General features: G+C 41.7%; 2 protein-coding genes across 3 annotated transcripts in view; one reads left to right on the top strand and one right to left on the bottom strand.

Moving 5' to 3' along the window:
• The window catches only part of ddr1 (discoidin domain receptor tyrosine kinase 1), a 48,063-nt gene extending 35,250 nt beyond the window's left edge, over positions 1 to 12,813 (top strand). The window contains exons 7-18 of one of the 2 annotated variants that reach the window (XM_058400574.1): positions 231 to 417; positions 2,019 to 2,268; positions 2,693 to 2,833; positions 4,302 to 4,477; positions 4,570 to 4,771; positions 6,187 to 6,300; positions 6,756 to 7,048; positions 7,265 to 7,392; positions 7,516 to 7,713; positions 7,801 to 8,065; positions 8,209 to 8,358; positions 8,826 to 12,813. In XM_058400574.1, the coding sequence (XP_058256557.1) occupies positions 231 to 417; positions 2,019 to 2,268; positions 2,693 to 2,833; positions 4,302 to 4,477; positions 4,570 to 4,771; positions 6,187 to 6,300; positions 6,756 to 7,048; positions 7,265 to 7,392; positions 7,516 to 7,713; positions 7,801 to 8,065; positions 8,209 to 8,358; positions 8,826 to 8,966 (2,245 nt within the window). In that variant the 3' untranslated portion in view covers positions 8,967 to 12,813. The remainder of the gene's footprint in view (positions 1 to 230; positions 418 to 2,018; positions 2,269 to 2,692; positions 2,834 to 4,301; positions 4,478 to 4,569; positions 4,772 to 6,186; positions 6,301 to 6,755; positions 7,049 to 7,264; positions 7,393 to 7,515; positions 7,714 to 7,800; positions 8,066 to 8,208; positions 8,359 to 8,825) is intronic. The other variant, XM_058400584.1, reaches the window with a different exon arrangement.
• Positions 12,814 to 13,091: 278 nt separating this feature from the next.
• On the bottom strand, positions 13,092 to 23,228 carry flot1b (flotillin 1b). The gene is made up of 13 exons (XM_058400598.1): positions 23,081 to 23,228; positions 21,569 to 21,625; positions 19,778 to 19,853; positions 17,998 to 18,088; positions 17,746 to 17,889; positions 17,453 to 17,572; positions 17,263 to 17,358; positions 17,022 to 17,174; positions 16,714 to 16,895; positions 16,516 to 16,561; positions 16,099 to 16,236; positions 15,845 to 16,009; positions 13,092 to 14,488 (listed from the first exon to the last, which is right to left on the bottom strand). The coding sequence occupies exons 2-13, from the start codon at positions 21,609 to 21,611 to the stop codon at positions 14,465 to 14,467; spliced, it is 1,278 nt and encodes a 425-aa protein (XP_058256581.1). The 5' UTR covers positions 21,612 to 21,625; positions 23,081 to 23,228; the 3' UTR covers positions 13,092 to 14,464.
• Positions 23,229 to 23,843: the final 615 nt, after the last annotated feature.

Genomic DNA, 23,843 nt, shown 5'->3' on the forward strand with positions numbered 1-23,843 from the left:
TGCATTAGCTGAGCTAAGGGCTTTTTTTTTTTTGACCCAGGCCAGATGTGAGTGCTGCAGCTGTGTGTGTATGTGTTTAACTCGCTGGATGATGTGTCCATGGGAATTGCCCATGTTTTGTGTCAAGATTGTGTATACTCAATTCCCTTTGGTAGTGTATAAGTTTGGCTTTCACATTTATTCTTGGCTTCTCTCTCTCACTCTCTCTCTCTCTCTCTCTCTCACCACAGGGTGTTGTTTGGAGGTTTGGGTCAGCTATGTGACGGGGTGTTAGGAGGAGATGACTTTGCGGAAACTAAGGAGCTACGGGTCTGGCCGGGTTACGACTATGTTGGCTGGAGCCGTGAAGCACTGGGCAAACCCACAGTCGATATAGAGTTCCACTTTGAGAAACCACGCCTCTTTCACACCATGCAGGTGAGTGTGTGTGTGTGTGTGTTTAAAGAGAAGATGTATATAGGGGTCAGATTATGTTCATGATTGAAACTATTCAGTGTGTGATCATTTTTTTTCACTGACACACCACACACACCTTTACATAAAGGCTGCATTATCATTTGGGGGTCACATCTCTCATATCTGTTAAGTCTTTGTGTTTTTATCTGATGTGTATGTGTTGTATACAGTTTTGATCATATCACTGAATGCACATGCCCTGCATTCCTACTGCTCACATACATTCACCAGCCACTTTATAAGGAACAATTGTGCAATTACCGAATCAGCCAATCTTGTGGCAGCAGCGTAGTGCATAAAATCATGCAGATACTGGTTGAGAGCTTCAGGTCTTTCTTCATGTCAATCAGTGAATCAGAGACATTGGCAGTGCAATCGTCATTGATGCCAGAAATTGGCAGATTCTCCAGAGATTTTCATCCCCAGTAGAGTGTGCAGCAGTTCTGCCATGTTGATGAGAGCGGTCAGAGGAGACTGGATAGGCTGATATGAGCTAACAGGAAACTCGAGTCTACAGTAACCACTCTTTATAATCACAGTGAGCAGAAAAGCATCTCAGGGCACACAGCATGCTGAACCTGGAGGCTGCAACAGTAAAAAAAGCTATGTCAGACAGTATAAGGCTCCACTGGGCACAGGCTCACGAAAACTGGACATTTTCTTTGTCCATTCACACAAGCCTCACAATTCCCATGATACTACTCTATTGTTGAATTTTTTTTATTTCTCATTCAGCTCTCACAGCTTTGCTTCCTCTTTTGACCATTTTCTTATGATCTATGCACAGCCACATTCCCTGGAGCCTTTGGGATTATTGTATTTGAACTCAGGATATTGCCCAACAGCCTGACAAAGCAAGAGGGATTCACTCAGTTGTTTGTTTTTTTTCCCCCTGGAGATTTAAAGCTCCCTCCCAGCAGATTCCTGAGTTCAGTCCTAAGAATTTGCACTTCACCTTGTCTACAGGGGTTTTTCTGCCTCTCATACACATCTAAAAAAAAAAAGGATTTTAACAACTTGTGGTTATGTGATCAGTTTATTTTGTAATGAACCTTCACTTTGTGTATATATACGTGTGTGAACCTGTTTAGTTAAACTGACCTCACACACGCAGGGTTAATAACTAACCTGTCACACTAGTCGTCTGTTTCCCTCCTCTTTCCTCACGCCTTTTTATTTTTTTCCCACTTCACTTCCAGGCAGAGATGTGAGTACGTCTGGTTTTGATTTTTCTCTGCTGTCGTCATCTCATCAGCTCTCTCCCTCGTGTCTCCTCCATCACCTCGGTCCCTCCGTTCTTTCCCGCCTTTTTTTCCCCCCTCTCCATTTTTTCCAATGTTCAGGTTTCATTGTTGTTTCTGTGGTCATGAAATTTTCTCTGCCACTCCCACGTGCAATACAAGAACTCAGGGCTTTTAACAAACGGATCAAAGTTAATCATGTTTAAAAGCAGCCTGTCACAATGCTCAGTGTTTGGGTTCTCTGTACTGCACTCCTGCTGCCTGCTGGTATTTTTCCAGTGCTCTAATCCCTGTACGTATCTCCGTGTATGTGTTTGGCAGGTCCACAGTAATAACATGCACACGCAGGGCGTGCGCGTCTTCTCCAAGGTGTTGTGCGAGTTTAAGGCGAGTTTGCTGAGCCCGTGGAGCGAGCCGCCTCTAAGCATGCACGTGCCCCTGAGCGACCTGCGTGACCCCTCCTCACGTACGGTCACACTGCCTCTGGAAGGCCGGCCTGCGCACATCCTCCGCTGCCACTTCACCTTCTCTGACCGCTGGCTGCTTATCAGCGAGATCAACTTTTACTCTGGTACACACACCACAATGCTGCCTCACATATTTTACACAGCAGAAGCATGCCACACACAGCTCGCATGTGCACACTCCCATACAGTACATACCATTCACACACACACACACCATGCGGCCAAATTGTCACTCACCACAATGTCACTTGTACACATACACGCCACAGCACACTCGGATTCTCACACACACACACACACGCACACACACACACACACACTTTACATATACTTGTAACAACGCCACACACAATGTTGTGCATAAAATGATTTCTCATAATCTCATTATGAATTCACAGTAATTGTGCTGTTTGTCTGTATCTCTTCCTCTCTCTGTCTCTTTGTTTCTCTCTCTCTTTCTCGCTCTCGTTCTGTCTCTCTGTTTTGGTCTCTGTATCTCTCTCTCTCTCTCTCTCTCCCCCCTCTCAGAGCCTTTTGATAGTGGCTTACCGTTACCATCTGTAGCGACGGCTCCTCCCTCCCTCACTTCTCGCTCTCCTCTCGTCACCTCGCCCCCTCTGACCTCTTCCATCTTTCCCAGCACTACCAATTCCAGCAGGCACCAGGCGGGTGAGTCAGAGTTCTAATAGTACAATCTTAATAAGCCTGTGTGTCTGTGTGTGTGTTAAAGTTGTACCTACACAGACCCACAATGCAATAGCCAGGGCATCGATTTTTAAGGCTAAATCAATACAAAATGAATTCCTCGCTACACAAGGTGTTGGCGTATTCAGCTTATACAAGCATTTAGCTCAACAATACATTTAGAATGTTAGTAAAATGGCTTAATGTTTGAAGCCGTTTGGGGGATTCGTCTTTATACTACTTTGTTCCCTTTCCTTTTGCAGACAGTTAGGATTTTCTTTCTCACTGTTTGTCTCCTTGTTTAGAAAATTCTAGTTCATGAGCGTTAAAGCTTATTATTAATATAGCAAATATTATGAAGGCAAGTAGTATGAAAGAAGTGCGTAGGCACCCTAATGTTATTCTGCCTTTTCTTATTATTGTTTCTAATTATAGTTCTCTTGTAACTTTTCACTATTGAGTTACGTCAAGCGTAGCGATGTAAAAATGACACCATCATTACTAAGCCTTGGGCTGTGTTTTATCTGTTGAGTTAATACACTTAAATTGTATGGGGGATATAATCTGATGGATATTGTTTCAATAATAATCTGATGGTCAGATTCATATTTGCACAATATGGCCTATTAATCCTGGGGAGAAAGCAGAAGAAGCACAGAAATGAACACTGGAATAGTCAGGCATGCTGTGCCATATCTGATGTAGAAGAGGAAAGTTGAGAGTAATACTGCGGAGTTGTGTACAGTCACGTTACAGTCAAGTGCAACCCCACACCCACAAAAAATAGGTTGTTGAGGATCAGAGAGCTGATAGACTACACGCGTCTGTTGGGTGGCTGAATGCCCAGACTTTCCCTTCATACCCCTCTCTCTCTCTCTCTCTCTCTCTCCAGCTGTCATCTTTTCCACTCGAGACAACTAAGCTATTGTTGAAAGCGAGAGGAAGGCAGAAAGAGGCTGAAGGTGAAATGAGGAGGAGAAATGGGCCGTGTGTTGATAAAGCTGTGTACATAACTGTGGTCGGCTAGAGACTTTTAGCATCCATTAATCTCTTGTGATTTGGCTGTCAGAGCACTACAATAGCACTCAAGAGTCTGAAGTATTCTGGATTGTTAATGTGTCTGTAAAACCGCTGTCACACTACCCGGATGTGTTAGGTTACTGATATTCTCTTCATATTAGATTTCTGTCCCACATACAAATGTATAAAGACATGTGCAGGCACGGCTGGCCGTGTTTATTTAGTTTAGGAAAGCACCGCGTTCAGCCAGAGCTGGTTTGAGTCACAGCACAGGGGAGATAAGAAGAGGTAGAGTTTTGATTGCTTCACTGTGCAAACATTCTGAGTTCATTCTCACTGGCTTTGTGATGGAGTAGCATAAAACTGCACGAAACATTGTTTTCAAATGCAAGCAGTTATACATATGTATGCTTTTTTCTCCATTTTTTTAAAGGTGATGCTGGGGATGAATTAGCTGCCATCACTCCAAGGGCAGGGCTACCTGTGGCTAAGGATGACAGCAGCAACACTGCTATCCTGATTGGCTGCCTAGTGGGCATTATACTGCTGTTATTGGCTGTCATCGTTGGTATTCTATGGAGGCAGTACTGGAAGAAGCTTCTCGGCAAGGTAGATTTTTCGTAGCCAGGTAGATTTCTAGTATGCCTGATAGAGGTATCTGTAAAATAATTGTTTTAAAACACATGTCTGTGTGTGTGCAGGCCCAGGGCAGCCTCTCCAGCGACGAGATGCGAGTTCACCTGTCGGTTCCGACAGAGAACGTGGTGATCAATAACACAAACACACACACATACTCCAGTCGTTACCAGCGCATACACACTTTCCCGGATGACCCCGAGAGAGATGGAGAGTACCAGGAGCCCAGCACTGTGGTACGCCCGAGAGAGCAGCGGGACAGCACAGGTGAGTAGAAGAAGAAAAAGAAGCAGAAGAAAATTTAACCCTTGTGTATTGATTTTTTCTTCCGACTGTAAAATCTTAACATTTCATACATATAATTGATTAGACAAAAGTGTATTAAAGAAGCTATCTATAATTATTTTAGAACTATAAATCTGTGCAAATTATTTATTAGGAGACATTTATTATAGATTAAAAAAGGCATTAAAGAGCTGGTGTTGTCTATTAAAATTTAAAGGTATAATAGAAACTCATTTTCCTCTGCTTGAACTTTGATGAGTTATATTACTTCAGGAGATCAGCGTCTACGCCTAACGTTTAATAAATTAGAGCATCATAAACAGGACATCATAGTCAATTTGGACAGCCAGTTGTTTATTACACAGATATTATGGAATGGGAGCAGCCAGTGTGCAACAGAGAAATCTTAGAATTATGACAGACTTTTCTAGTTTGTCAGCAGACTGCAGAGTTAGCATATTGCTTAATTGATGGTGGAAATCATCAGTCTTATTGCACAGACACAGAAACCCAACATCGGGGCTTAGGTTTCATCAGAATTTAGAAGGATGTTTTCTGTTCATCCAAGCTCATATATCGTGCATTTTTGCATAGCTGTGGTGTTAAATCTCGCTTTTGAACATGTCCGAGGGGCTGTATATAACAGCAGAACAATACAAGGTCTAGAGCATTTCTAGAAGAATGACCACTGACTCTAACAGAGAGACCTGTTCTGGGTTAAGTATGCACATAAACACACAGCCTAGATTCATTCCAGGGTTTATTTCATGTTCAGTGTGATTATAGAATGTCTTCTGTTTTAGTGTAAAGGAGACCAAATTAGAAGAGAGAGAGAGAGAGAGAGAGACAGACAGACAGACAGACAGAGAAATGAACATTTCTTAACCAAAGTTCACTTTACAATCAAGATACAAAGATTCACTGTCTTTGCTGGAAAGATGAAGGGATTTTTTAAAAAAAAAGAAGCATCATTCTGTTTGCTATTAGATGTGTCTATACACACACACACACACACACACACACCACCACAATTTCTGATATCCTGAGCATTCAGTATATCAGGATCATTATGAGTGAGTGTATATGTGTTGACTGAATATACTGATGAAATGTTGATTAACTGCCTGCAGTATGAATAACAGTAACCCTGCCTGCTTCCTTGTCTTGGCCCTGCATCTGATCTATGTCCTTACTTGCCTCCCATCTCCCCTAACCATTACCTTATTTGTGTTTTTTTATGTGTGTGTGTGTGTCGTGGCTTGTATGTTTTGCTAAATCGTGTTTGTTGCTTTGTTTTTGTGTTGCATTGTATTTTGTGTGTCATGCATTGTGGTATTGTACCGTGTTCTGTGAACGTGTATGTCTATATGTGTGTGTGTGTGTGTGTGTCTGACCAGCCTTGCTGTTAAACAACCCAGCCTATCACCTTCTCCTGTCTGACCTGAGATATGGCCCCAACAGGCTGCCAAACTGCTCCAGAGAGTCTGTTAAACCCCAAAACCTGCCCCAGGGTAAGAGCGAGGCACGTCTCTGCCTCACAGTGTAACGGATAAATAGAGAAACCGTCCAGGTAGCGGACGGACGGAGGGAGGACAGTTAAAGGGTTCTCAGGGAAAGGAAGTGTTTGAGTGAGATGTGTCACAGTACAAAGAGAATATGAAGATCCCAGGTGTGTCTGTAAAAACCTTACATCTCTGTGTGTTGAGAGATTACTACACAGTACACCATGATCTCATCCCCTTATCACAGAAACATAAAAAGCCATAACCTTCAACAGCATGTACATTGTCTAATCACTACTGTGCAGTGGTCTGTGAGAATGTTAACTCAATGTTCACGTGTAACGGTTTAAACAGTTATTAAATATTAACGAACTGTTGATTAAAATAATTTTCTTTAGAGCTAACAAGTTTCACTTTGCACCATATGTCATCCTTTTTCTCTCCATTATCCTGCCTTTGTGCAGCATGCAGTCTAGATATGGATGATAAAGCGCTGCCCGTTCAGGAAGGACCGCCCCCGTACCCCGGAGCTCCGCCTCCACTCCTGGGAGCTCATTATGCAGAAGCCACAGGGGGCGGGCCCAGTGTGCCTCATTATGCAGAAGCAGACATCATCAGCCTGCAGGGTGTAAGCGGGAATAACACCTACGCCGTCCCTGCCCTCTCGGCCACGCCCACGGAGTGCCCGCCCCTTCCTGAGCTACAGCGGGAACGCCTCCTCTTCAAAGAAAAACTTGGAGAGGGCCAGTTTGGAGAGGTAGTGCAATCCTGCAAGAGCAGCACAGAAGCAATACGGTTATCAAAGAGCCATCAGTGCTTTAGTGTAATATTTAAAACACTAACAGTAGTTGATTAATGTTGAATCAGCGACAGTGTGTAGCTCAGTAGTCAGTGTCCAGCATGATCTTTTTTCACAAAGTCTGAAGTAGCTGGATGTCTCTTAACAGCAGTATGTCCACAAACATCCTCTTAGGTTCATTTGTGTGAGATAGAAAACCCTCAAGACCTCCCGAATCTCGAGTTCCCTTTCAATGTGAGGAAAGGACGCCCTCTGCTGGTAGCTGTGAAGATTCTGCGGCCCGATGCCTCAAAAAACGCCAGGTTAAACTCAGCTCTTCTTTATTTTTTTAATAAAGCCTGACTTCTAGCACAAGATTACACAGTTAATGTGTATGTGACTCACACTGCTGTTGCTATAACCTGCCTCCATCTGCCATCCTGCAGGAACGACTTCCTGAAAGAAGTGAAGATCTTGTCTCGTCTGAAAGATCCGAACATAATCCGGTTGCTGGGGGTGTGTGTGAGCAGTGACCCTCTGTGCATGGTTACTGAATACATGGAGAGTGGCGACCTTAACCAGTATCTCTCCCAGCGAGTGCTACTGGACAAGACCGGGCCACTGCACAACATGCCAACCATCAGGTTCAACCAGCAATTCATCACTGATCTGTGTTTTGCATATCAGCTAGTAAGATATAGGCTAACTGCGCTGTTTGTTCTGTGCTTCAGCTACCCTGCCCTGATCTCCATGGCGAGCCAGATCGCATCTGGGATGAAGTTCCTGGCGTCGCTTAACTTTGTGCATCGAGACTTGGCTACACGAAACTGCCTGGTCGGAGGAGAGCGGGGCGAAGGAGACGACAGGACAGGAGAGAGGCACATTAAGATCGCCGACTTCGGCATGAGCCGTAACCTGTACGCCGGAGATTACTACAGGATCCAGGGGAGGGCTGTGCTTCCTATCCGATGGATGGCCTGGGAGTGTATTCTCATGGTGAGTGTGTGTGATCACTGGTGTGTGTTGACATGAGATAATCACTCATTAACTAATCTATTTGCTCATTTATGTTATGCCATTATAGCTGAATGATTTAAATTGAGTTAGAGTTTAGTTATGATGATGATGATGATTATTAGGGCAAGTTCACTACAGCCAGTGATGTGTGGGCGTTTGGAGTGACTCTGTGGGAGATGCTGAGTGTGTGTCAGGAGCAGCCCTATGGTCACATGACTGATGAGCAGGTCATCGACAATGCAGGGGAGTTCTTTAGAGACCAAGGAAGACAGGTATACACACACACACACACACACACACACACACAACAGAAAACAAACTCATTAACCCATATCAAGATTTAGAACAAAGTTTAAATCATCTCTCTCCCTCTCTCTCTCTCGTTCTCTCTTTCTCTGTCTCACTGTCTCTCAATCTCTTTCTTGATTTCTCTCTCTCAATCTCTCTCTCCCTTGTTCTCTCTCTCTCTCTCTCTCTCTCTCAATCTTTCTCTCCCTTGCTGTTTCTCAATCTCTCTCTCCCTTGCTCTCTCTTTCTTCTTTCTCTCACTCTCTCCATCGCTCTCTCTCTCTCTCTCTCTCTCTCTTTTTCTTTTTCTCTCTCTCTCTCCCTCTCTCTCTCTCCATCGTTTTCTCTCTCTCCCTCTCTCTCTCTCTCTCTCTCTCTTTTTCTTTTTCTCTCTCTCTCCCTCTCTCTCTCTCTCTCCCTCCCTCTCTCTCTCTCTCTCTCTCTGTATTAGGTATATCTGGCTCGGCCGGCGGTTTGTCCCCAGGGCCTGTACGAGCTGATGTTGAGCTGCTGGAACAGAGACTGTAAACTCCGACCCTCTTTCACACAAATCCACTCCTTCCTCACCGAGGACGCCATGAACATGGTGTAAAGAGACGGACGCACGAGACAAGTGAATCTCTCCTTCTCGCAGACGAGAGCCGTTTTTTGTAGCCTGCACAAGCTGGTGGAGGTGATAGTTGGTGTAGAAGTAGGCGGAGCTAAGCACTCTTATGTAAATTTGCGTAATTTACCTTTGGCAGGTCAGGGCTGAGAGATGCTGCTGGTTCGGTTCTCGTGCTTGACCCTGCTTCAGACCTAGAACCCTAATCCCTACACCCTAAACCTAATGTTAGTTAATCTGTAATCCTGAACTAATCACAAATCTGCAGTTCATCTTAAATCTCTTACTGATCACTGATAAAAAAAAAAAAACATGTTACACTACAAGGTGGAGGGCTTTTCTATTGCTGAAAACTATGTAGACTGTGAACTAATTAGTTGATGTTATTACACGCATAAACTTCCCAGCGAATAAAAATGTACTTAAACATAGCACAAGAAAGCACAGCAGTACGCATAGAAATGTTTATCTGGTAGTTAGGAGTGAATTCTGTCTAATCTCAGTATTCACGCTGGGTTCAGGGGTTCTTCATTCCGATCTCAAGCCTTTTTTTGCTGGGTTCAGTGGTTGATGTGTAATTGCTAAATCCGAAGCACAAGGCTACAGCACTTCTCTCAGAGTAACTCAGTAAGCAGGACTCAGTAAGCTTGGTTGAGGGATTTTCATTTTTTTTGTAGAATTACGTGCTTCTTTTTGAGGTATTTTATTTTCACATCGTAAAATCACAGACATGGTGCTCCATAACCATTTGGACACATTCTCCAAAAATCAAACATTTTAGCCTTTCGTTACCTGCTGTGAAGTTATGTAGACATGAGACATGAGTAACATTGGAAAATTTTGCCCAGGGAATCAAGTCACAGCTTCATTTCTGTTCCAGATTAAACAGAGCTGTTGCTTTACAGAGTACAGTGCTGGATGGGGCTCATCCCAATGACTGTATATATGTGATGGACCACAAAATTTCTCTGATGACGTCCAGCGGCAGGCCGTAATTGATGTTGTACCCCAGTCTCACACACACACACACAGAGTCTTAATTAAAGATGTGTCCATGTACACATACATACACTAATGACTTACAGGTAGAGATGTTATGTTTGGTAGAACGTGTCCAGAAGGTCAGGTCAATGTCAGGTTCCGCGTTGATGTTCGTATAATGATGGCATTGAGGATGAAGCTTCCAACATGGGTCTAGTCAGCTGGTCATCTTGAGTAGTCTGGACAATTACAGAAACGCTAATTATTATATCAGACATCATTATATCATTGACCTATAAAAGCAACAAAACATTGGTACGACTAATAACAGTATAAAGTCTAACATAGAAAAGGATATCTCCCGGCACTTTAATAGGAACACCTGTGCATTCCTGCTCATAGCCAGACAGCCAGTCATGTGGCAGCAGTGCAATCCTGCAAGAAGAGCTTCAGGTCATATTCACATCAGACTTCAGAATGAGGGAAACTTATGATCTCTGAGGCTTTGGGCTGGTTTGAGTATTTCAGATATGCTGATCTTCTTGGATTCTCCTGTACAGCAGTCTATAGAGTTGCAGAAAACATTCAGTGAGCAGCAGCAGTTCTGTGGGTGGAAATGGCTCATTGATGAGAATCAGGCTGACAGGAAGGCTATAGTAACTCAAATGATCACTTTTTACCACTGGGGTGAGCAGAAAAGCATCTCAGAAAGCATCTCACATCATACCTGGATGTGTGATTGAGCTACAACAGCAAAATACCACATAGGATTCCACCGCTATCAGCTAAGAGCAGGAATCTGAGGCTACAGCGGGCAGCCAAACCGGACAAATAATAACTATTGAAAAAAAGTTGTTAATTAGTTGTTAATGTCTGATGTGAACTTTAAGAAACTTTCGAATTCTAGTGGCATGATTGTATGGAGTGGATTTGAAGCTGCCAGATGATTGCCTGATTAAGTATTTGCATGAATGTTCCTAATAAATTGGACAGCCATTGTATATAAATTAAAGCTAGGCTTTAATAAGTCTAGGCTATGATTAAAAAAAAAAAAAAATGGAATAGATTTTTCCAGAATCCCATATTTGACCTGGTTTCCATCAGCTTTGTTTTCTTGGTCTTTTTTATCCAGTGTGTAGGAGTTGTAGTTTTATGCTTCTTGAGCACTAGGAGGCTCTCAAGCAACTACATGCTTGTTATTCTTCAACACAGTTGGCAGAAAAGCTTCGACAGCTTCACAAAGCTTGACATCTGTGTATAAAAAGGAATGGCACACCGACTGAAAAGGCCAGATTGCGAATATAGTACTGAGATTGCTCCTATCTCAAGACAGAGGAATGATGATCATCATATTTGAGCACTGATACTCCAAAGCCTCATCTTATACTGCGATCACCTGCTCTTATAATAACCTTCATTGCAGTTTCCTAAATCACCTTGCGAGGATAATAAGCTGATATTTTCAGTAATTCAAACAATAAATTAAACATCATTCTAATAACAAGCAAATAATAACAATAATATGTGTTTTAGGGAGCTTTCCCTCTGTTAGTGTAGTCTGAAACGGAGCACTGGTTCACATGAATCATGTGAAAGCTGTCACGTGGACCAAGGAAGCGCGGTGCGGTGTAGAACCCGAGCCTCCCTGTAGGAGGTGGTGTGAGTTCGGTTGCACTGGAACTGTGCTGTGATTCCCGTGAATGTGAAGGCAGGCAGCTTGTACTCGGGCCTGCACTTTTTCAGGAAGTAACCTGAGTGTGTGTTTCAGTTGGTGATGAATTCATTAGTTGCCACCATACACATGTAACATGAGGGGTAGGTGAGTGTTGTGGGACACAGTGAGCTGTATTCAGAAAAGCAATGAAACAAGAATGCACACATATAATAGCAGCAAGAGTTTCATGTGAGTCTGAAACCAGCGCCACAGGAGTCACAGGAACAATCACACTCGGATTCAGAGCACAGCAAACATGGCCAGTGTAAAAAAAAAACCCACCTTACACAACTGGTGGACCCTGACAATGGTGATTTGATCAGTTAGACTTGGAATTGTTTCTCATTTATCCGTGTAGAGATTCGTTGTATTCAATATGGCTGAACTCTTCCACATCTCCTGAGCTACAAAACAACACAGTGCAGGAATCAGGAATCATCCTCCACCTTATATACAGTCATTGACTCCATCCTTCTTCTTTACACCACCGTTTACTGGTTAATAACTATAACATACTGCCCAATATAGCCAGTGAATGTGAAAGTTCTGAGCTGAGTTCAGCAGAGATTACTGACTGACCAGATCTCTGAAAACCTGTTATGAATTACTGACTGACCAGATCTCTGAAAACCTGCTATGAATTGCTTGATATGGTCAATAAACCGTGTTTAGTTGGAGTGTAAATATGTTTATCGAGAGATGCAGGACTGTTATGCCGTGATGGTCATCCAACGCTACAAGAGGCTTTATTTGCACTTTACTGTCGGCTGTGACGTCGAGAATATGACGCTCGGCGATAGCAGAGCCGTTACACATCTTTTTGTTCATTTTCAGTGGGAATGAGTACAAGAAGTAGATCAGAATGCTGGTTTCAGTCCCGTCCCCCTCCCTCCCTCCTCTTTTTTATTATTGTTCTCTTGTGGCACTTCGGCAGTGAGTGGATTTAGTAATGGGACAGATGTGCAGGCTGTGTGTAACCTACAGATGTGAGGTGTGGGAGAAAAGGTGGGCGGAGTTTGAGGTGTCTAAAGCCACCAGCTTAACCCTACATCCTGTACCCTTCAGATGGAGAAGAATGTGACACACAAATGGTTATGTTGCCATGTCAGACGTCCTTTTTTTTTTTTTTTTTTTTTTTTTTTTGATACACTGTAATCCTGAACTAAAACTTGTATTTTTATAACTCAAGATTTCAGGCAGCGTTCTCGCAGCTGTGCCTTGTGCTCCTGTTTCTTTAATGTAAAGGGATATGAGGATATGTAAATAGTCAATGGGACATAATGTTCTTTGCTGATATTTGGTATGGTTGGTGTGAATGGTTCTGAATGGGTCTGTCTCTTTGAGCTTTGCTTGACTGTTCAGTGTTTTTTGTAGTTTTAATAAAGTAATCACTTCTGACAAAAAAAAACCCAGCATAGTTACTGAATTTAGTTTTTATTTTCACATAACTTGAACAATTATACTGAATCGATTTCTTATATATATCGTCATATATTCCACAATACAGTGCCAACATGACATACGTCTTTAACTATGTGATGATATAAATAACAAAAATGCAAGAACTGACAGACACTACGAGGTGAGCGAGTGGCAGTACTGAGAGGATAACAATAAGAAGAGCAAAACAATTCTGTACAGATTGTGGTGTAAAATGCTTGCATGCTACCTAGAGGTTAGATTGAATCGGAAACAAAAGGTGTATTTAGGCACTTGGTGATAAACAGGAGGCAGACACTGCAGATGGATCAGGCATTAATTCATCAATAGCTAGCAAATTACACTTCAACAGAGAAATTAAACATCTCTCTCTCTCTGTACTAACAAAAACATTTTCTGAGGTTTAGGAAGAATGAGTAAAATTTCCCTCTCTGTACTTGACCTACATTTAACAGACTTCACTCAGATGTGGCCAACTTTCCCCTCCACCTCATCTCTCTCTCTCTCTCTCTCTCTCTCTCTCTCTGTTACACTTCAATTGCTCTCTGCAACATTTCTGCAGAGCTCATTCGTCTGCTTTCCTTTCTTATCATTAACTTTTGGTCACTGATGTTAGACATTTAAGAACGAAACGTTTGTTTCCCGGTGAACGAACAGTAAAGCAGGAACAGAGTAGAGGAGGGCAGTGTAAAGGCAAGACGAGCGCTCACATTGGTTTCAGCACATTGTTCACATGTCAGACTGTACAAACCTCAATACCTGTTTAACATGCTACTATTTCACTAAAGGGGGACAAAAACTGATAGCTGTGTAATAAGCATGGAGTTATATCCTGTCATACTCCCTTAGTTTGGCTAAAAGAAAAGGTTTTGTAGTAACAAAACAGAACTGAATCTTGGTGAGTACGGTTTAAACAAGTATTGAGGTTTAGAAAGACATTAGTAGTATGCACACAGACAGTGGCTTCAGTAACAGTTAGAAAGTTAGTATATGAGGATTACACTGGTTAAATGCACTTTGGGATTCAATAACTAGGAGCAGGTGCATGCTTACAATAAACACAGTAATGCTATAGGAATGATGCCCACTCTTACTCAACTAACAGTAATTACCTGAATATCTTGGCTTGGAGCCTGGGTCGGGTTTTTCCATACAAAATGAAAGTTTCTCATGCTCACATATAAAAACACATAAAATAGATACAGGGTAGTAATAAAAAAAACAACATGCCTACAGCTATCATAAGGCTCCAACAACTAGAACATTTAGAGCATGCAAGCGAAACATGAGGAGGGGTGCGAACAGCATCCATTAGTCAACGGCTTCCTGTCTGCTTCTTCACGGTCTCGTTTTAGCCCATGCGGGTCGAGGAAACCTGTTAACACACAACACGCAGGTTTATTATTTGGCCTTCGTCGACCAAAGTTTGAGCATCTCTAACCTACTGTACAAACACACGGAGCAGCTGAACTGTACTGTGTAAATAAGTGGTGTTTGGCACGCAGAGCATTAACCCTTCTGAAGGTTAACCATGCTGTTTATTTCCTCCTAACAACCACATACATCCTCTCAGTCTGTTAAATTCTCTTCTGTTTCTATTCAGAAATTATTTTAAATGCAGTTGTGGTTTTTATACTCATTTTTAAAATGCATCCCATTATAAAGAAGAAAATGAGGAGTCTGGAGTCTATCCCAACACCACTGGGTATGAGAGTGAATACACACTACATGAGACGCCAGTTCATCTCAGGGCACCAAGCACACACTCAGTCACTATGGACAATGTTTTTTAGCCAATCCACCTACTGACATGTTTTAGGATTTTAAAACTGGAGAACCTGGAGAAACAAAAACGTGAACACTGGAAGAAGCATCATAGGCGGTAAACTGAGCTTAGGAACAAACAGGAAGACAGGTAGGAGCTGTGAGGCTCCGCCCACAAAATATATACAAATAAGGTTACATTTTTCCCATTGGACATCCTCTTATTTCTTGATAACAATGGTTTAAAGGTGAATGAGTCAAAAACAACAGCATCAAAGCATTGAAAGAGTAAATATAGAGGAAGAGTAAATACTGAATAAATACAGAGTAAATGCTACAAAGCTTTCTTTTTTAAAACAAAATACTTTACTAGAAGTAAACACGGCTAAGCACGCATCATGAAGTCGAGGTAGAATTCCCACCAAGGGATAAACAACAGAACTGGTGACTTGTCTAGATTCAACAAAAGCTTATGAATACATAATTAATAAATAAATAAATAAACGAATACACTGCTAAAATACATTTAAAAAATATATAAAATTTTAAGCTTAAAAATAGTAAAATTAGGTTTCATTTAATTACAATAAAACATAATAAATAAATAACATACATAAATGTATAAATATGGAAATGTGTAAAAATATTTAACAAAAAAATAATACATTTTTAGTTTATTGTGATCCAGTAATAAGATATAGTAGACAAATTTGATCTCTTGATGTATATTTTTTGCAGTGCTGTCACTTTGTCTTTCACTGTGTGTGCTCCTGTATGCATGTGTTACAGCATTATTTCTTCATTTATTCAACAAGAGTGCATGCTATAAGGCTCAATCTTAATGGTTTTGTAATAGCAATGCCTATTAGTTACTGATGATTTGCAATATAGCCAGTCCTTTAGTGCATAAGCATTTCTAATTAAGACTAAGTGTGTGTGTGTGTGTGTGTGGTGTTTGTTCGTTCACCTGAGAGATGTTGACTCCAGTCAGTTTCTCCACGGTCTGTGGCAGACGGACCATGATGTCCAGGACCTCTCCTGTCAGCTTGGCTGCTCCTACCTCTGATCCTCCGCTGGACACCATGGTGACTTTCTGAGCTGATGAAAGAGGCTTGCTGATCTCTTCTGCCATCTTTAAGAAAGAACACGACAAATGTTAAACTCTGCTAAGTCTGATGGTCTGATTCTGCTGGTACAGAATTAACATGTTAGCTGGCTGACCAAGGGCAGTTTCTCCAGCAGCATGTCCACCATGGCTCCCTCCTTGTACTGTTTGAAAGCTTCAGCCTTTTTGACCATCTGCTCAGCCTCAGCACGGCCTTTAGCCTCCAGGGCAAACGCTTCTGCCTCACCCTTCATCTGAGAGATAGATCGATAGACAGAGAGAGGATGAGAGAGAGAGACAGAGATCTTTATTTAGATTTTTTCACCTTTACAGACTCCACCTTTCTTCCTATTTACTCTTAAAAAATCCTGCTTTCTATCTGTATCTTATTGAAAGGTAAATGTGAAACGTGATTTGAATGATTGTAGAAAAGATGTCTGCAATGTCTGAAAAAATATTTGTAGAATCTTGAGCCTATACTGCATGGACTGCAAAACATACGGAATGTTTCATGATAAAAAGTAAACACTTACTCTAATAGATTCAGCCTCAGCTTCAGCCTCCATGATCAACTGCAGCCTGTCCGATGAAAAAGAAAATGAAGAAAAAGAAGACTTATGCACTTAGTTGTGCTCCATGTTGACTGCAGGTCTGGGCCATAACAAATACAGGGAGGTTCAGTGAAAATGTAAGAAAATGCACGCTGATTTTTTTTTTAAAGCTTTGCTAACCTTTCAGCCTCTGCGAGTTTCTCTAGCTTGTATTTCTCCGCCTCAGCTGGCTTCTTGACTTTGGCCTCCAGCTCCTTCTCCTTGCGGGTGATCTCCTGCTCCTGCAGAGTGATCTGCTGAGTGCGCTCCACTACCTGCACCTGCATCTTTTCCTCCTCGATCCTCTGCTTTGTCTTGGCGACCTATTGCAAGGGGAAAAGGAAAATAGTATACTTCTCATCACCCTTGATATGTTTTGAAACTAATTTACAAATCCATTGTTTATATTAGGTTTGAGTATGGGAAAGTGGGTTATGTGACTGGTGTACCTGAAGCTGATAGGCCATCTCAGACTCTGCTTTCTTAGTGTTAACCTCCATATCATAGACAGCCTTTTTCAGCTCATAGTCCCTCTGAGCCTTCGCCATCTCAATCTCATTCTTGTACTGTGCAGAAACCTTTTCCTGCATGGCATGGGCTTCCTAAACACACACACAACAATTTCATATAGTGAAATGTTCATGAAAATAACTGAAAACACTACAGGTGTAAAAGGAAGAGCAGTCGTACCCGGATCACCGCGTCTCTCTTGTACTGAGCCTCACCGATGCGGGCGTCTCTCTGCACCTGGGCTGTGCGAGCTTTACCCAAAGAGTTCAGATAGTCCTTAAAGAGGAACAGCACAGACAGCATCAGCTTACATCTTAACCATTAAAAAGTGCGAGTGTATAGATAGGGCTGTGTTGCACGTGGACGTCACCTGGTCATCATGAACGTCCTTAAGCGTGTAGCTGACCACACCGATGCCCATGTTGACCAAATCGGAAGAAGCCACCTTGAACACTTGCTCGGAAAATTTCTTACGATCCTGATAGATCTCCTGCAGCAAATCAGGAAATATACATACAATTTACGCACTGTTTACTTACGAGAATATGAATAAGTGCTATAAAATGACTGTTGCTAAATAATACAAATAAGGTCATCATTTTAGACACCATCATATATCAACACATGCCTCCACTGTGTGTGTGATGCGAGTAGTCTCAGTACCTCCACAGTCAGGTGAGCAATAATGGCTCTCTGATGGCCTTCCAGTGTCTCCAGGGCGATCTGGGAAATCTCAGTCTCTGATTTCCCCAAGAACATCTGGCAGGCTGCAGCCAACATCTCCTTATTCTGACCCTGGATTTTCACCTGCAAGGCATAAACCAAATCCCACACATCACAGGCTACAGTATGGGGAAGTGCATGGAAAGAGAATCTGTGTGTGTGTGTGTTATGAAAAATGTATGAACATTTGACCTGTGCAATGCCAGTCACTGAGATGGGAACGCCATGCCTGGTGTAGACCTTATCACTCTTTACGTTAAGAGTCAGAGTATTCAGAGATATCCTGAGAGAGACAGAGAGAGAGAGAGAGAGACAGAGAGAGAGTCTGATTTTAAATCCAAAAGCAAGAGGGTCGATAATGACCTAAAATGCAGAAGCACACTAAACATTGTATTAACACGATCATGTTTCTCTGTGGCTTTAAAGAACAATAGCTAATTAATAACTCTGGACCAACAAACCCCTGACAACCTCCAGCGGTAGTTTGCGTAACATCTGGATACCTATTTGTGCACATGCATGCTGAGTTTTTCCAAAAGAGTCATGTGGTAATACACGATGCCGGTATTCACTATGAACACTGCCGTCATGCACCAATCATTCCTTGATCTAAGCGGTGCAGGTTCTCCCTACTGTGCTTTCCAAATGAAATTTACAGTCGAAAATGTTCCATAAGTGCTATTATTATCTTTATCCATGTATCCTGGCAGTGTATCCCAGTCAAATATCACTGGGAAGTCGGTGCAGCCTCCAGATCTGTTGCCTTCTCTTTCAGAAAAATACACTCCTACATCTCCAGCATTACTCTTCCTCAGCCGTGACTCATCTTCCAGTCTAAATCCTCTTCCCAAGAAAATACTAATGGCTTCCTCAACTGCTGTTAAACAGACCATTCTCAAACTGTGTACTGCATTTTTCTTCTCTCAAGTCAGTCTTTTTGGGGGTTTTTCAGCTGGAGAGGGCCACTGGCAAGGTTACATCACACAAAAATTAAACAAGTACAGCTGTGGGTTTTTTTTGTCTGGTTATGGATTTTATTGTTAGTTTTTTTCCCCTGTTCCTGTTGAGGTTATTTAAAAATCAATACAAAAGAGAATATTATGAGAACCTGACAGACGGCTAGACAAACCATAAAGTCACTGACTTGTAATGGATCATGTCTGGAGATGAATGTGGCACAAATAAATGGTAGTCAAATGTATGACAAGCTAATCAGCTCATCAAAAAATGACAAAATAACTTTTTTATTGTGGGATTCAGGAACAAGGGTCTTTTCATGACCAAAAAAAGGCAAATAATCTGATTATGAAAGCTGTCTGAAGTGTTTGATGGAGCTCCTGGTGCTGAGATCATTGCAGTCAATTATACTAACATTTATAACACAGCAGTGTTTACGGAAGACACCCTTCCTATTCAGAATTTTTAACATTACTCTGAAGTATACTATAGATATTTTTACTGTTCTCAGAGAAGCGAATAACTGATGCTGAGTTCTCTATTTGTAAAGCAAATCTTTTCCTTTAACATGGCAATCATTTGTAAGGCTGGAAGGGTTTACAAGACGATTATGACCTTCGTTCCTAAGCATTGTTTGCTAAGAATTCCTATCCAAGACGAGAGATATCCTGTTGAGTCGAGTCAAGAGTTTCCAAGCTTTGTTCAGTACTGGGAAACATCGGAACACTACAGAAATGTTGTGTAGTTTTGTGTTATATATACATGTGTTTATTACTCGCACTGTTGAATTTCATAATTAATTATTCAAACTCTTCCTATTAATTTTATTATTCCGGATCATTCCTTATCCATTTTCGTTTCATTGACCCAGGTTTCAGGGGAATGCTTGCAAAGAGACAATTCAGTCCAGAGTGCAATGTATCCTCAGATCCTTCCTTGTTGGTTGAATAATCAGATTCACGACATATTCTTTTGTTCAGTATTTTTAAGTGGACAGAACAGTATGAATCTGTACCTCTGAATCTGCTGGATGCAAGGGATCACAAACACTCGCCCGCCCGCGACCATGAGAGGAGGAGAGCGACAGCAGCCTGAAGGAAGAGAAGAGACTGATCAGGTCCGAGAATACGTCAAACTCAACATTTAATACAGCACTTGTATCACTTTCCTCACACTAACTGCAACCTCTGGTATGTTTCTATTAGACACAAATCAACCCACTACAGTCACAATGTCCTTTTATCTCTAGCAGCAGTTGTGAAATCACTGCAGTTGAAGGAGGAGGAAAAAGAAAAGTCACATAATCTAAGTTGTAACAGTTGCACCATGATCCATCACTGATAGTGAAGAAACTGTTAGATGGAGGGAGACCTGCGAGCATGTCAAAAGGCTTCATATGACGAAAATGAGTGTTTTATTCCAACCCCAGCTGTCCAGTCAAACAAATACACACATTACCCAATCATGCAAAACAAGGATCAGACTCTGAAGTTAAAGTTTCTACTGTTTCAGTTTACAAAGATTTGTATCTTTAATTTCATGAACCATTAACTTTTACCACTACAGGATGCTTCGAATTATGGAAGGTAATAAAATGATTCAGGTGAGTACAAAATTTAGATTATAAATGCACTTTTTCCCCTAAACATGCTGAGAAATATTGAGAATACTCAAACAGCTCCTCCTACATGGGACATTGTGTAACCCCAAAAATGATAGTTACTCCTTAATACATCCTGACAGATTATATTATAGACTAACACGAACTGACAGATAAACAAATTCAATTCTATTTACACTTACTGGGTGTCATTGTGGGATTATTAAATGATGTGAAAACTCTATCTACCTTTAATGGATTTTGTTTTTCTTCCATGCCCTACGTATTCTCAGTTCAGTAAAGCCACTTGTTCCTTCCTTGGACCACTTTTGATAGATACTGACCACTGCAGACCGGGAACACCCCACAGGAGCTGCAGTTTTGGAGATGCTCTGATCCAGTCGTCTAGCCATCACAATTTGGCCCTTGTCAAACTCTCTCAAATCCTTACACTTGCCCATTTTTCCTGCTTCTAACATCAACTTTGAGGACAAAATATTCACTTGCTGCATAATATATCCCACCTATAACTAACCATGATGAGGAGATAATCAGTGTTATTCACTTCAGCTCTCAGTGGTCATAATGTTATGTGTGATCAGTGTATATAAAGTGCATAAGTCTGTACATCTATGAAGAAGAATTGCATTAACAATTTATTATTTTTCCTTAAATCTTTATTAATTCATTATAAAAATTGGAACAGATACATGACAACCTGCCATCATTTTGATTCATGCCAAGCTTGTGTGAGACTCTATATCCACCTAAACTAAACCTAAACCAAGTGACTAAGAGTTTGGACAAAATACGTAATGCTTATTTATCCAATATTATGTAACTGACCAGTTACAATGATTTCTTTGTATTTACTTTTCTTTGTATGATGTATTTACAAACTCTTTCAAAGGTCTTATTCTGTTTTTCACTCTTTTAATTAAATACATTTTTTCCACTGAGTTTTACATTAAAGGAAAGCCCAGATTTTCAGTATGCTCTCACACTACAGCAATTTATATTTGTGGCACCTGTTCCTCAAAGTGTCTGTTTTTCAGGTCAGACGTCAACCTGTTTGTGTGAAGGCAGCTATTCAGGTATTCATAAAGAATAAAGTCAGACTGCTGTTTGTGATGAAGTTAAAGGTCACGTGCTTACAGAGGATTACAGTAGTAAAAGCACCATTGTGAAGAAGTAGCGTGTTCTTACCTGAGACCACCATGGCCTCGTTGGGACCGCAAGTGTAGAACATGTTCAGACCAGGACCTGCATGCACATACACACACACACAATGTACACTTATATCACCAAAAGTTTTGGGACACTCCTCCAAATCATTGAATTCAGGTGTTGTTTTTCAGAGGTTAGGCTTGGCCCCTTAGTTCCAGTGAAAGGAACTCTTAATGCTTCAGCATACCAAGATATTTTGGACAATTTCATGCTCCCAACTTTGTGGGAACAGTTTGGGGATGACCCCTTCCTGTTCCAACATGACTGTACACCAGTGCACAAAGCAAGGTCCATAAAGACATGGATGAGAGAGTTTGGTGTGGAGAAACTTCACAGAGTCCTGACCTCAACCATCTTTGGGATGAATTAGAGCGGAGACTCTGAGCCAGACCTTCTCGTCCAACATCAGTGCCTGACCTCACAAATGCACTTCTAGAGGAATGGTCAAAAATGCCCATAAACACACTCCTAAACCTTGTGGAAAGCCTTCCCTGAAGAGAGCTGAAAGTGTTATAGCTGCAAAAGGGCGGATCAACTCCATATTGCATTCATGTGCAGGTAAAGGTCAGACGTCCCAAAACTTTTGGTAACCTCGTGTAGGTGGGCTTAAACTAAAGTATGAACCTGAGAGAATCAGATGTCATAGTTCAGAGGGAGAGTGAAATACGTGTAAGTCCAAATCACATGACATCGATCATGTTTCCTCTTCCCCTCCCTCTAGCCATCACTCCCCCTCCCCTCCCCCTCCACTTCCTGTTTGTACAGCTCCTATCAGCTGCAGTCAAAAACCAGTGCATAACAGTATTCCTCCATAAAACTCACATGGCAGATCATTTACAGGAAAAAACAACATCCCGTAAAAATCCGAGTAAAACAGAAACTAACTGAAGCCGTTCAATTAGTGCCCTCGTTTCATCTCAACACAGCCCACAGCTTTTACACAGTAATTCATTCCTCACTAACCACCACAGTTAGCTAATGTAGGTAACCGTGTTAGGATTAACCAAGGCCCTAACCGGAGTTCCACTGAAATTATTAGACCCTGCAGCATTCACATTAAAGTGTTTACACTTCACTTCCACTATTTATCCCAGCTTTATCACGTAATATTTTTTTCTGTAGCGAGCGCTATTTATATATAAAGGACTTTTGCATGCATTTACCTTTACCTTAACCCATTAGCTGGGTTAGCTAGCTACCTTAGCCATGCGTACAACAAGAAATACGCTTTAATTAAACACGATGCTGTACAACATGGCAATAATACTCGTGTACGAATTGTGGGAATTGTTTACAATGAAAGAAAACCATGTTTACAAAATAACAAAACCAATCTGCGCTCGGTGTGGTTTCTCTGCCTGCCCAACAGTGTGCCGTAAACACCAGCGCGCGAGCTCCTCGTAATAATAATGTAAACTAACCATATTAATGTTTATACGTTAACTTCAGTCTCTTTTAGCTTAAATAACATGACGGTCACGGATTACTTACCGAGAGACAAGAGCTAGAAAAAGAAGCAAAAATATGCAATCACGGAACGTGTAGAAACACTGGAGTGTTGACAGTTAAATCCCCTCCTCCCGCTGTGTGTGTGTGTGTGTGTGTGTGTGTGTCACGAGAATACGACACCACAACAGCAGACACGCTGACCACGCCCTGTGTCCGGGAAAACAGCCACACATGACCACGCCCACTACCCCTAAAAGCTCACTGATGGCCCCTGATGGTCGAGACATGCATCACAAGGCGGCTTTATACCGAGCCTCAGAATTAAAACAGTAACAAGGAGCACACATACACAAAGAGAATACTGTAAATAAAAACTAAACTAGCCCGAGATCTTGTAAAACTGTCTTGGAAGACCCTTTTAATCCTGGCCAGCTGTCTCACCGTCCCTCCGTCTGGTCTGGGAACGGAACAGATCAAGTGAGAAGATCAAGTTATCTCTACTCAACATCATGCCTCTTACAACAAACAACTGAATCTCTAAGGTCATCAGCATTGTGGATGACCCTCTACCTTATCTCTTGTGGGCACTTTACCCTTCCAGCATCTGGGAGAAGGTACTGAAGCATCACTGCTACCACCACCAAACTCTGAAGATATAAAGAAAAAAAAATGCTTTCATAATGGAGTCGTAAAGACAAGCAATAATAAATAAATGAAACTAAACCGACATGAGAAAAAGGAGGATTTCAGACAGTGCTGGTCTGTGTTAAATTACATTACCTTAGACTAGATTTGATTAGAATCG

This window comes from Hemibagrus wyckioides, linkage group LG01, assembly GCF_019097595.1.
Source record: "Hemibagrus wyckioides isolate EC202008001 linkage group LG01, SWU_Hwy_1.0, whole genome shotgun sequence".
NCBI lineage: Eukaryota > Metazoa > Chordata > Actinopteri > Siluriformes > Bagridae > Hemibagrus > Hemibagrus wyckioides.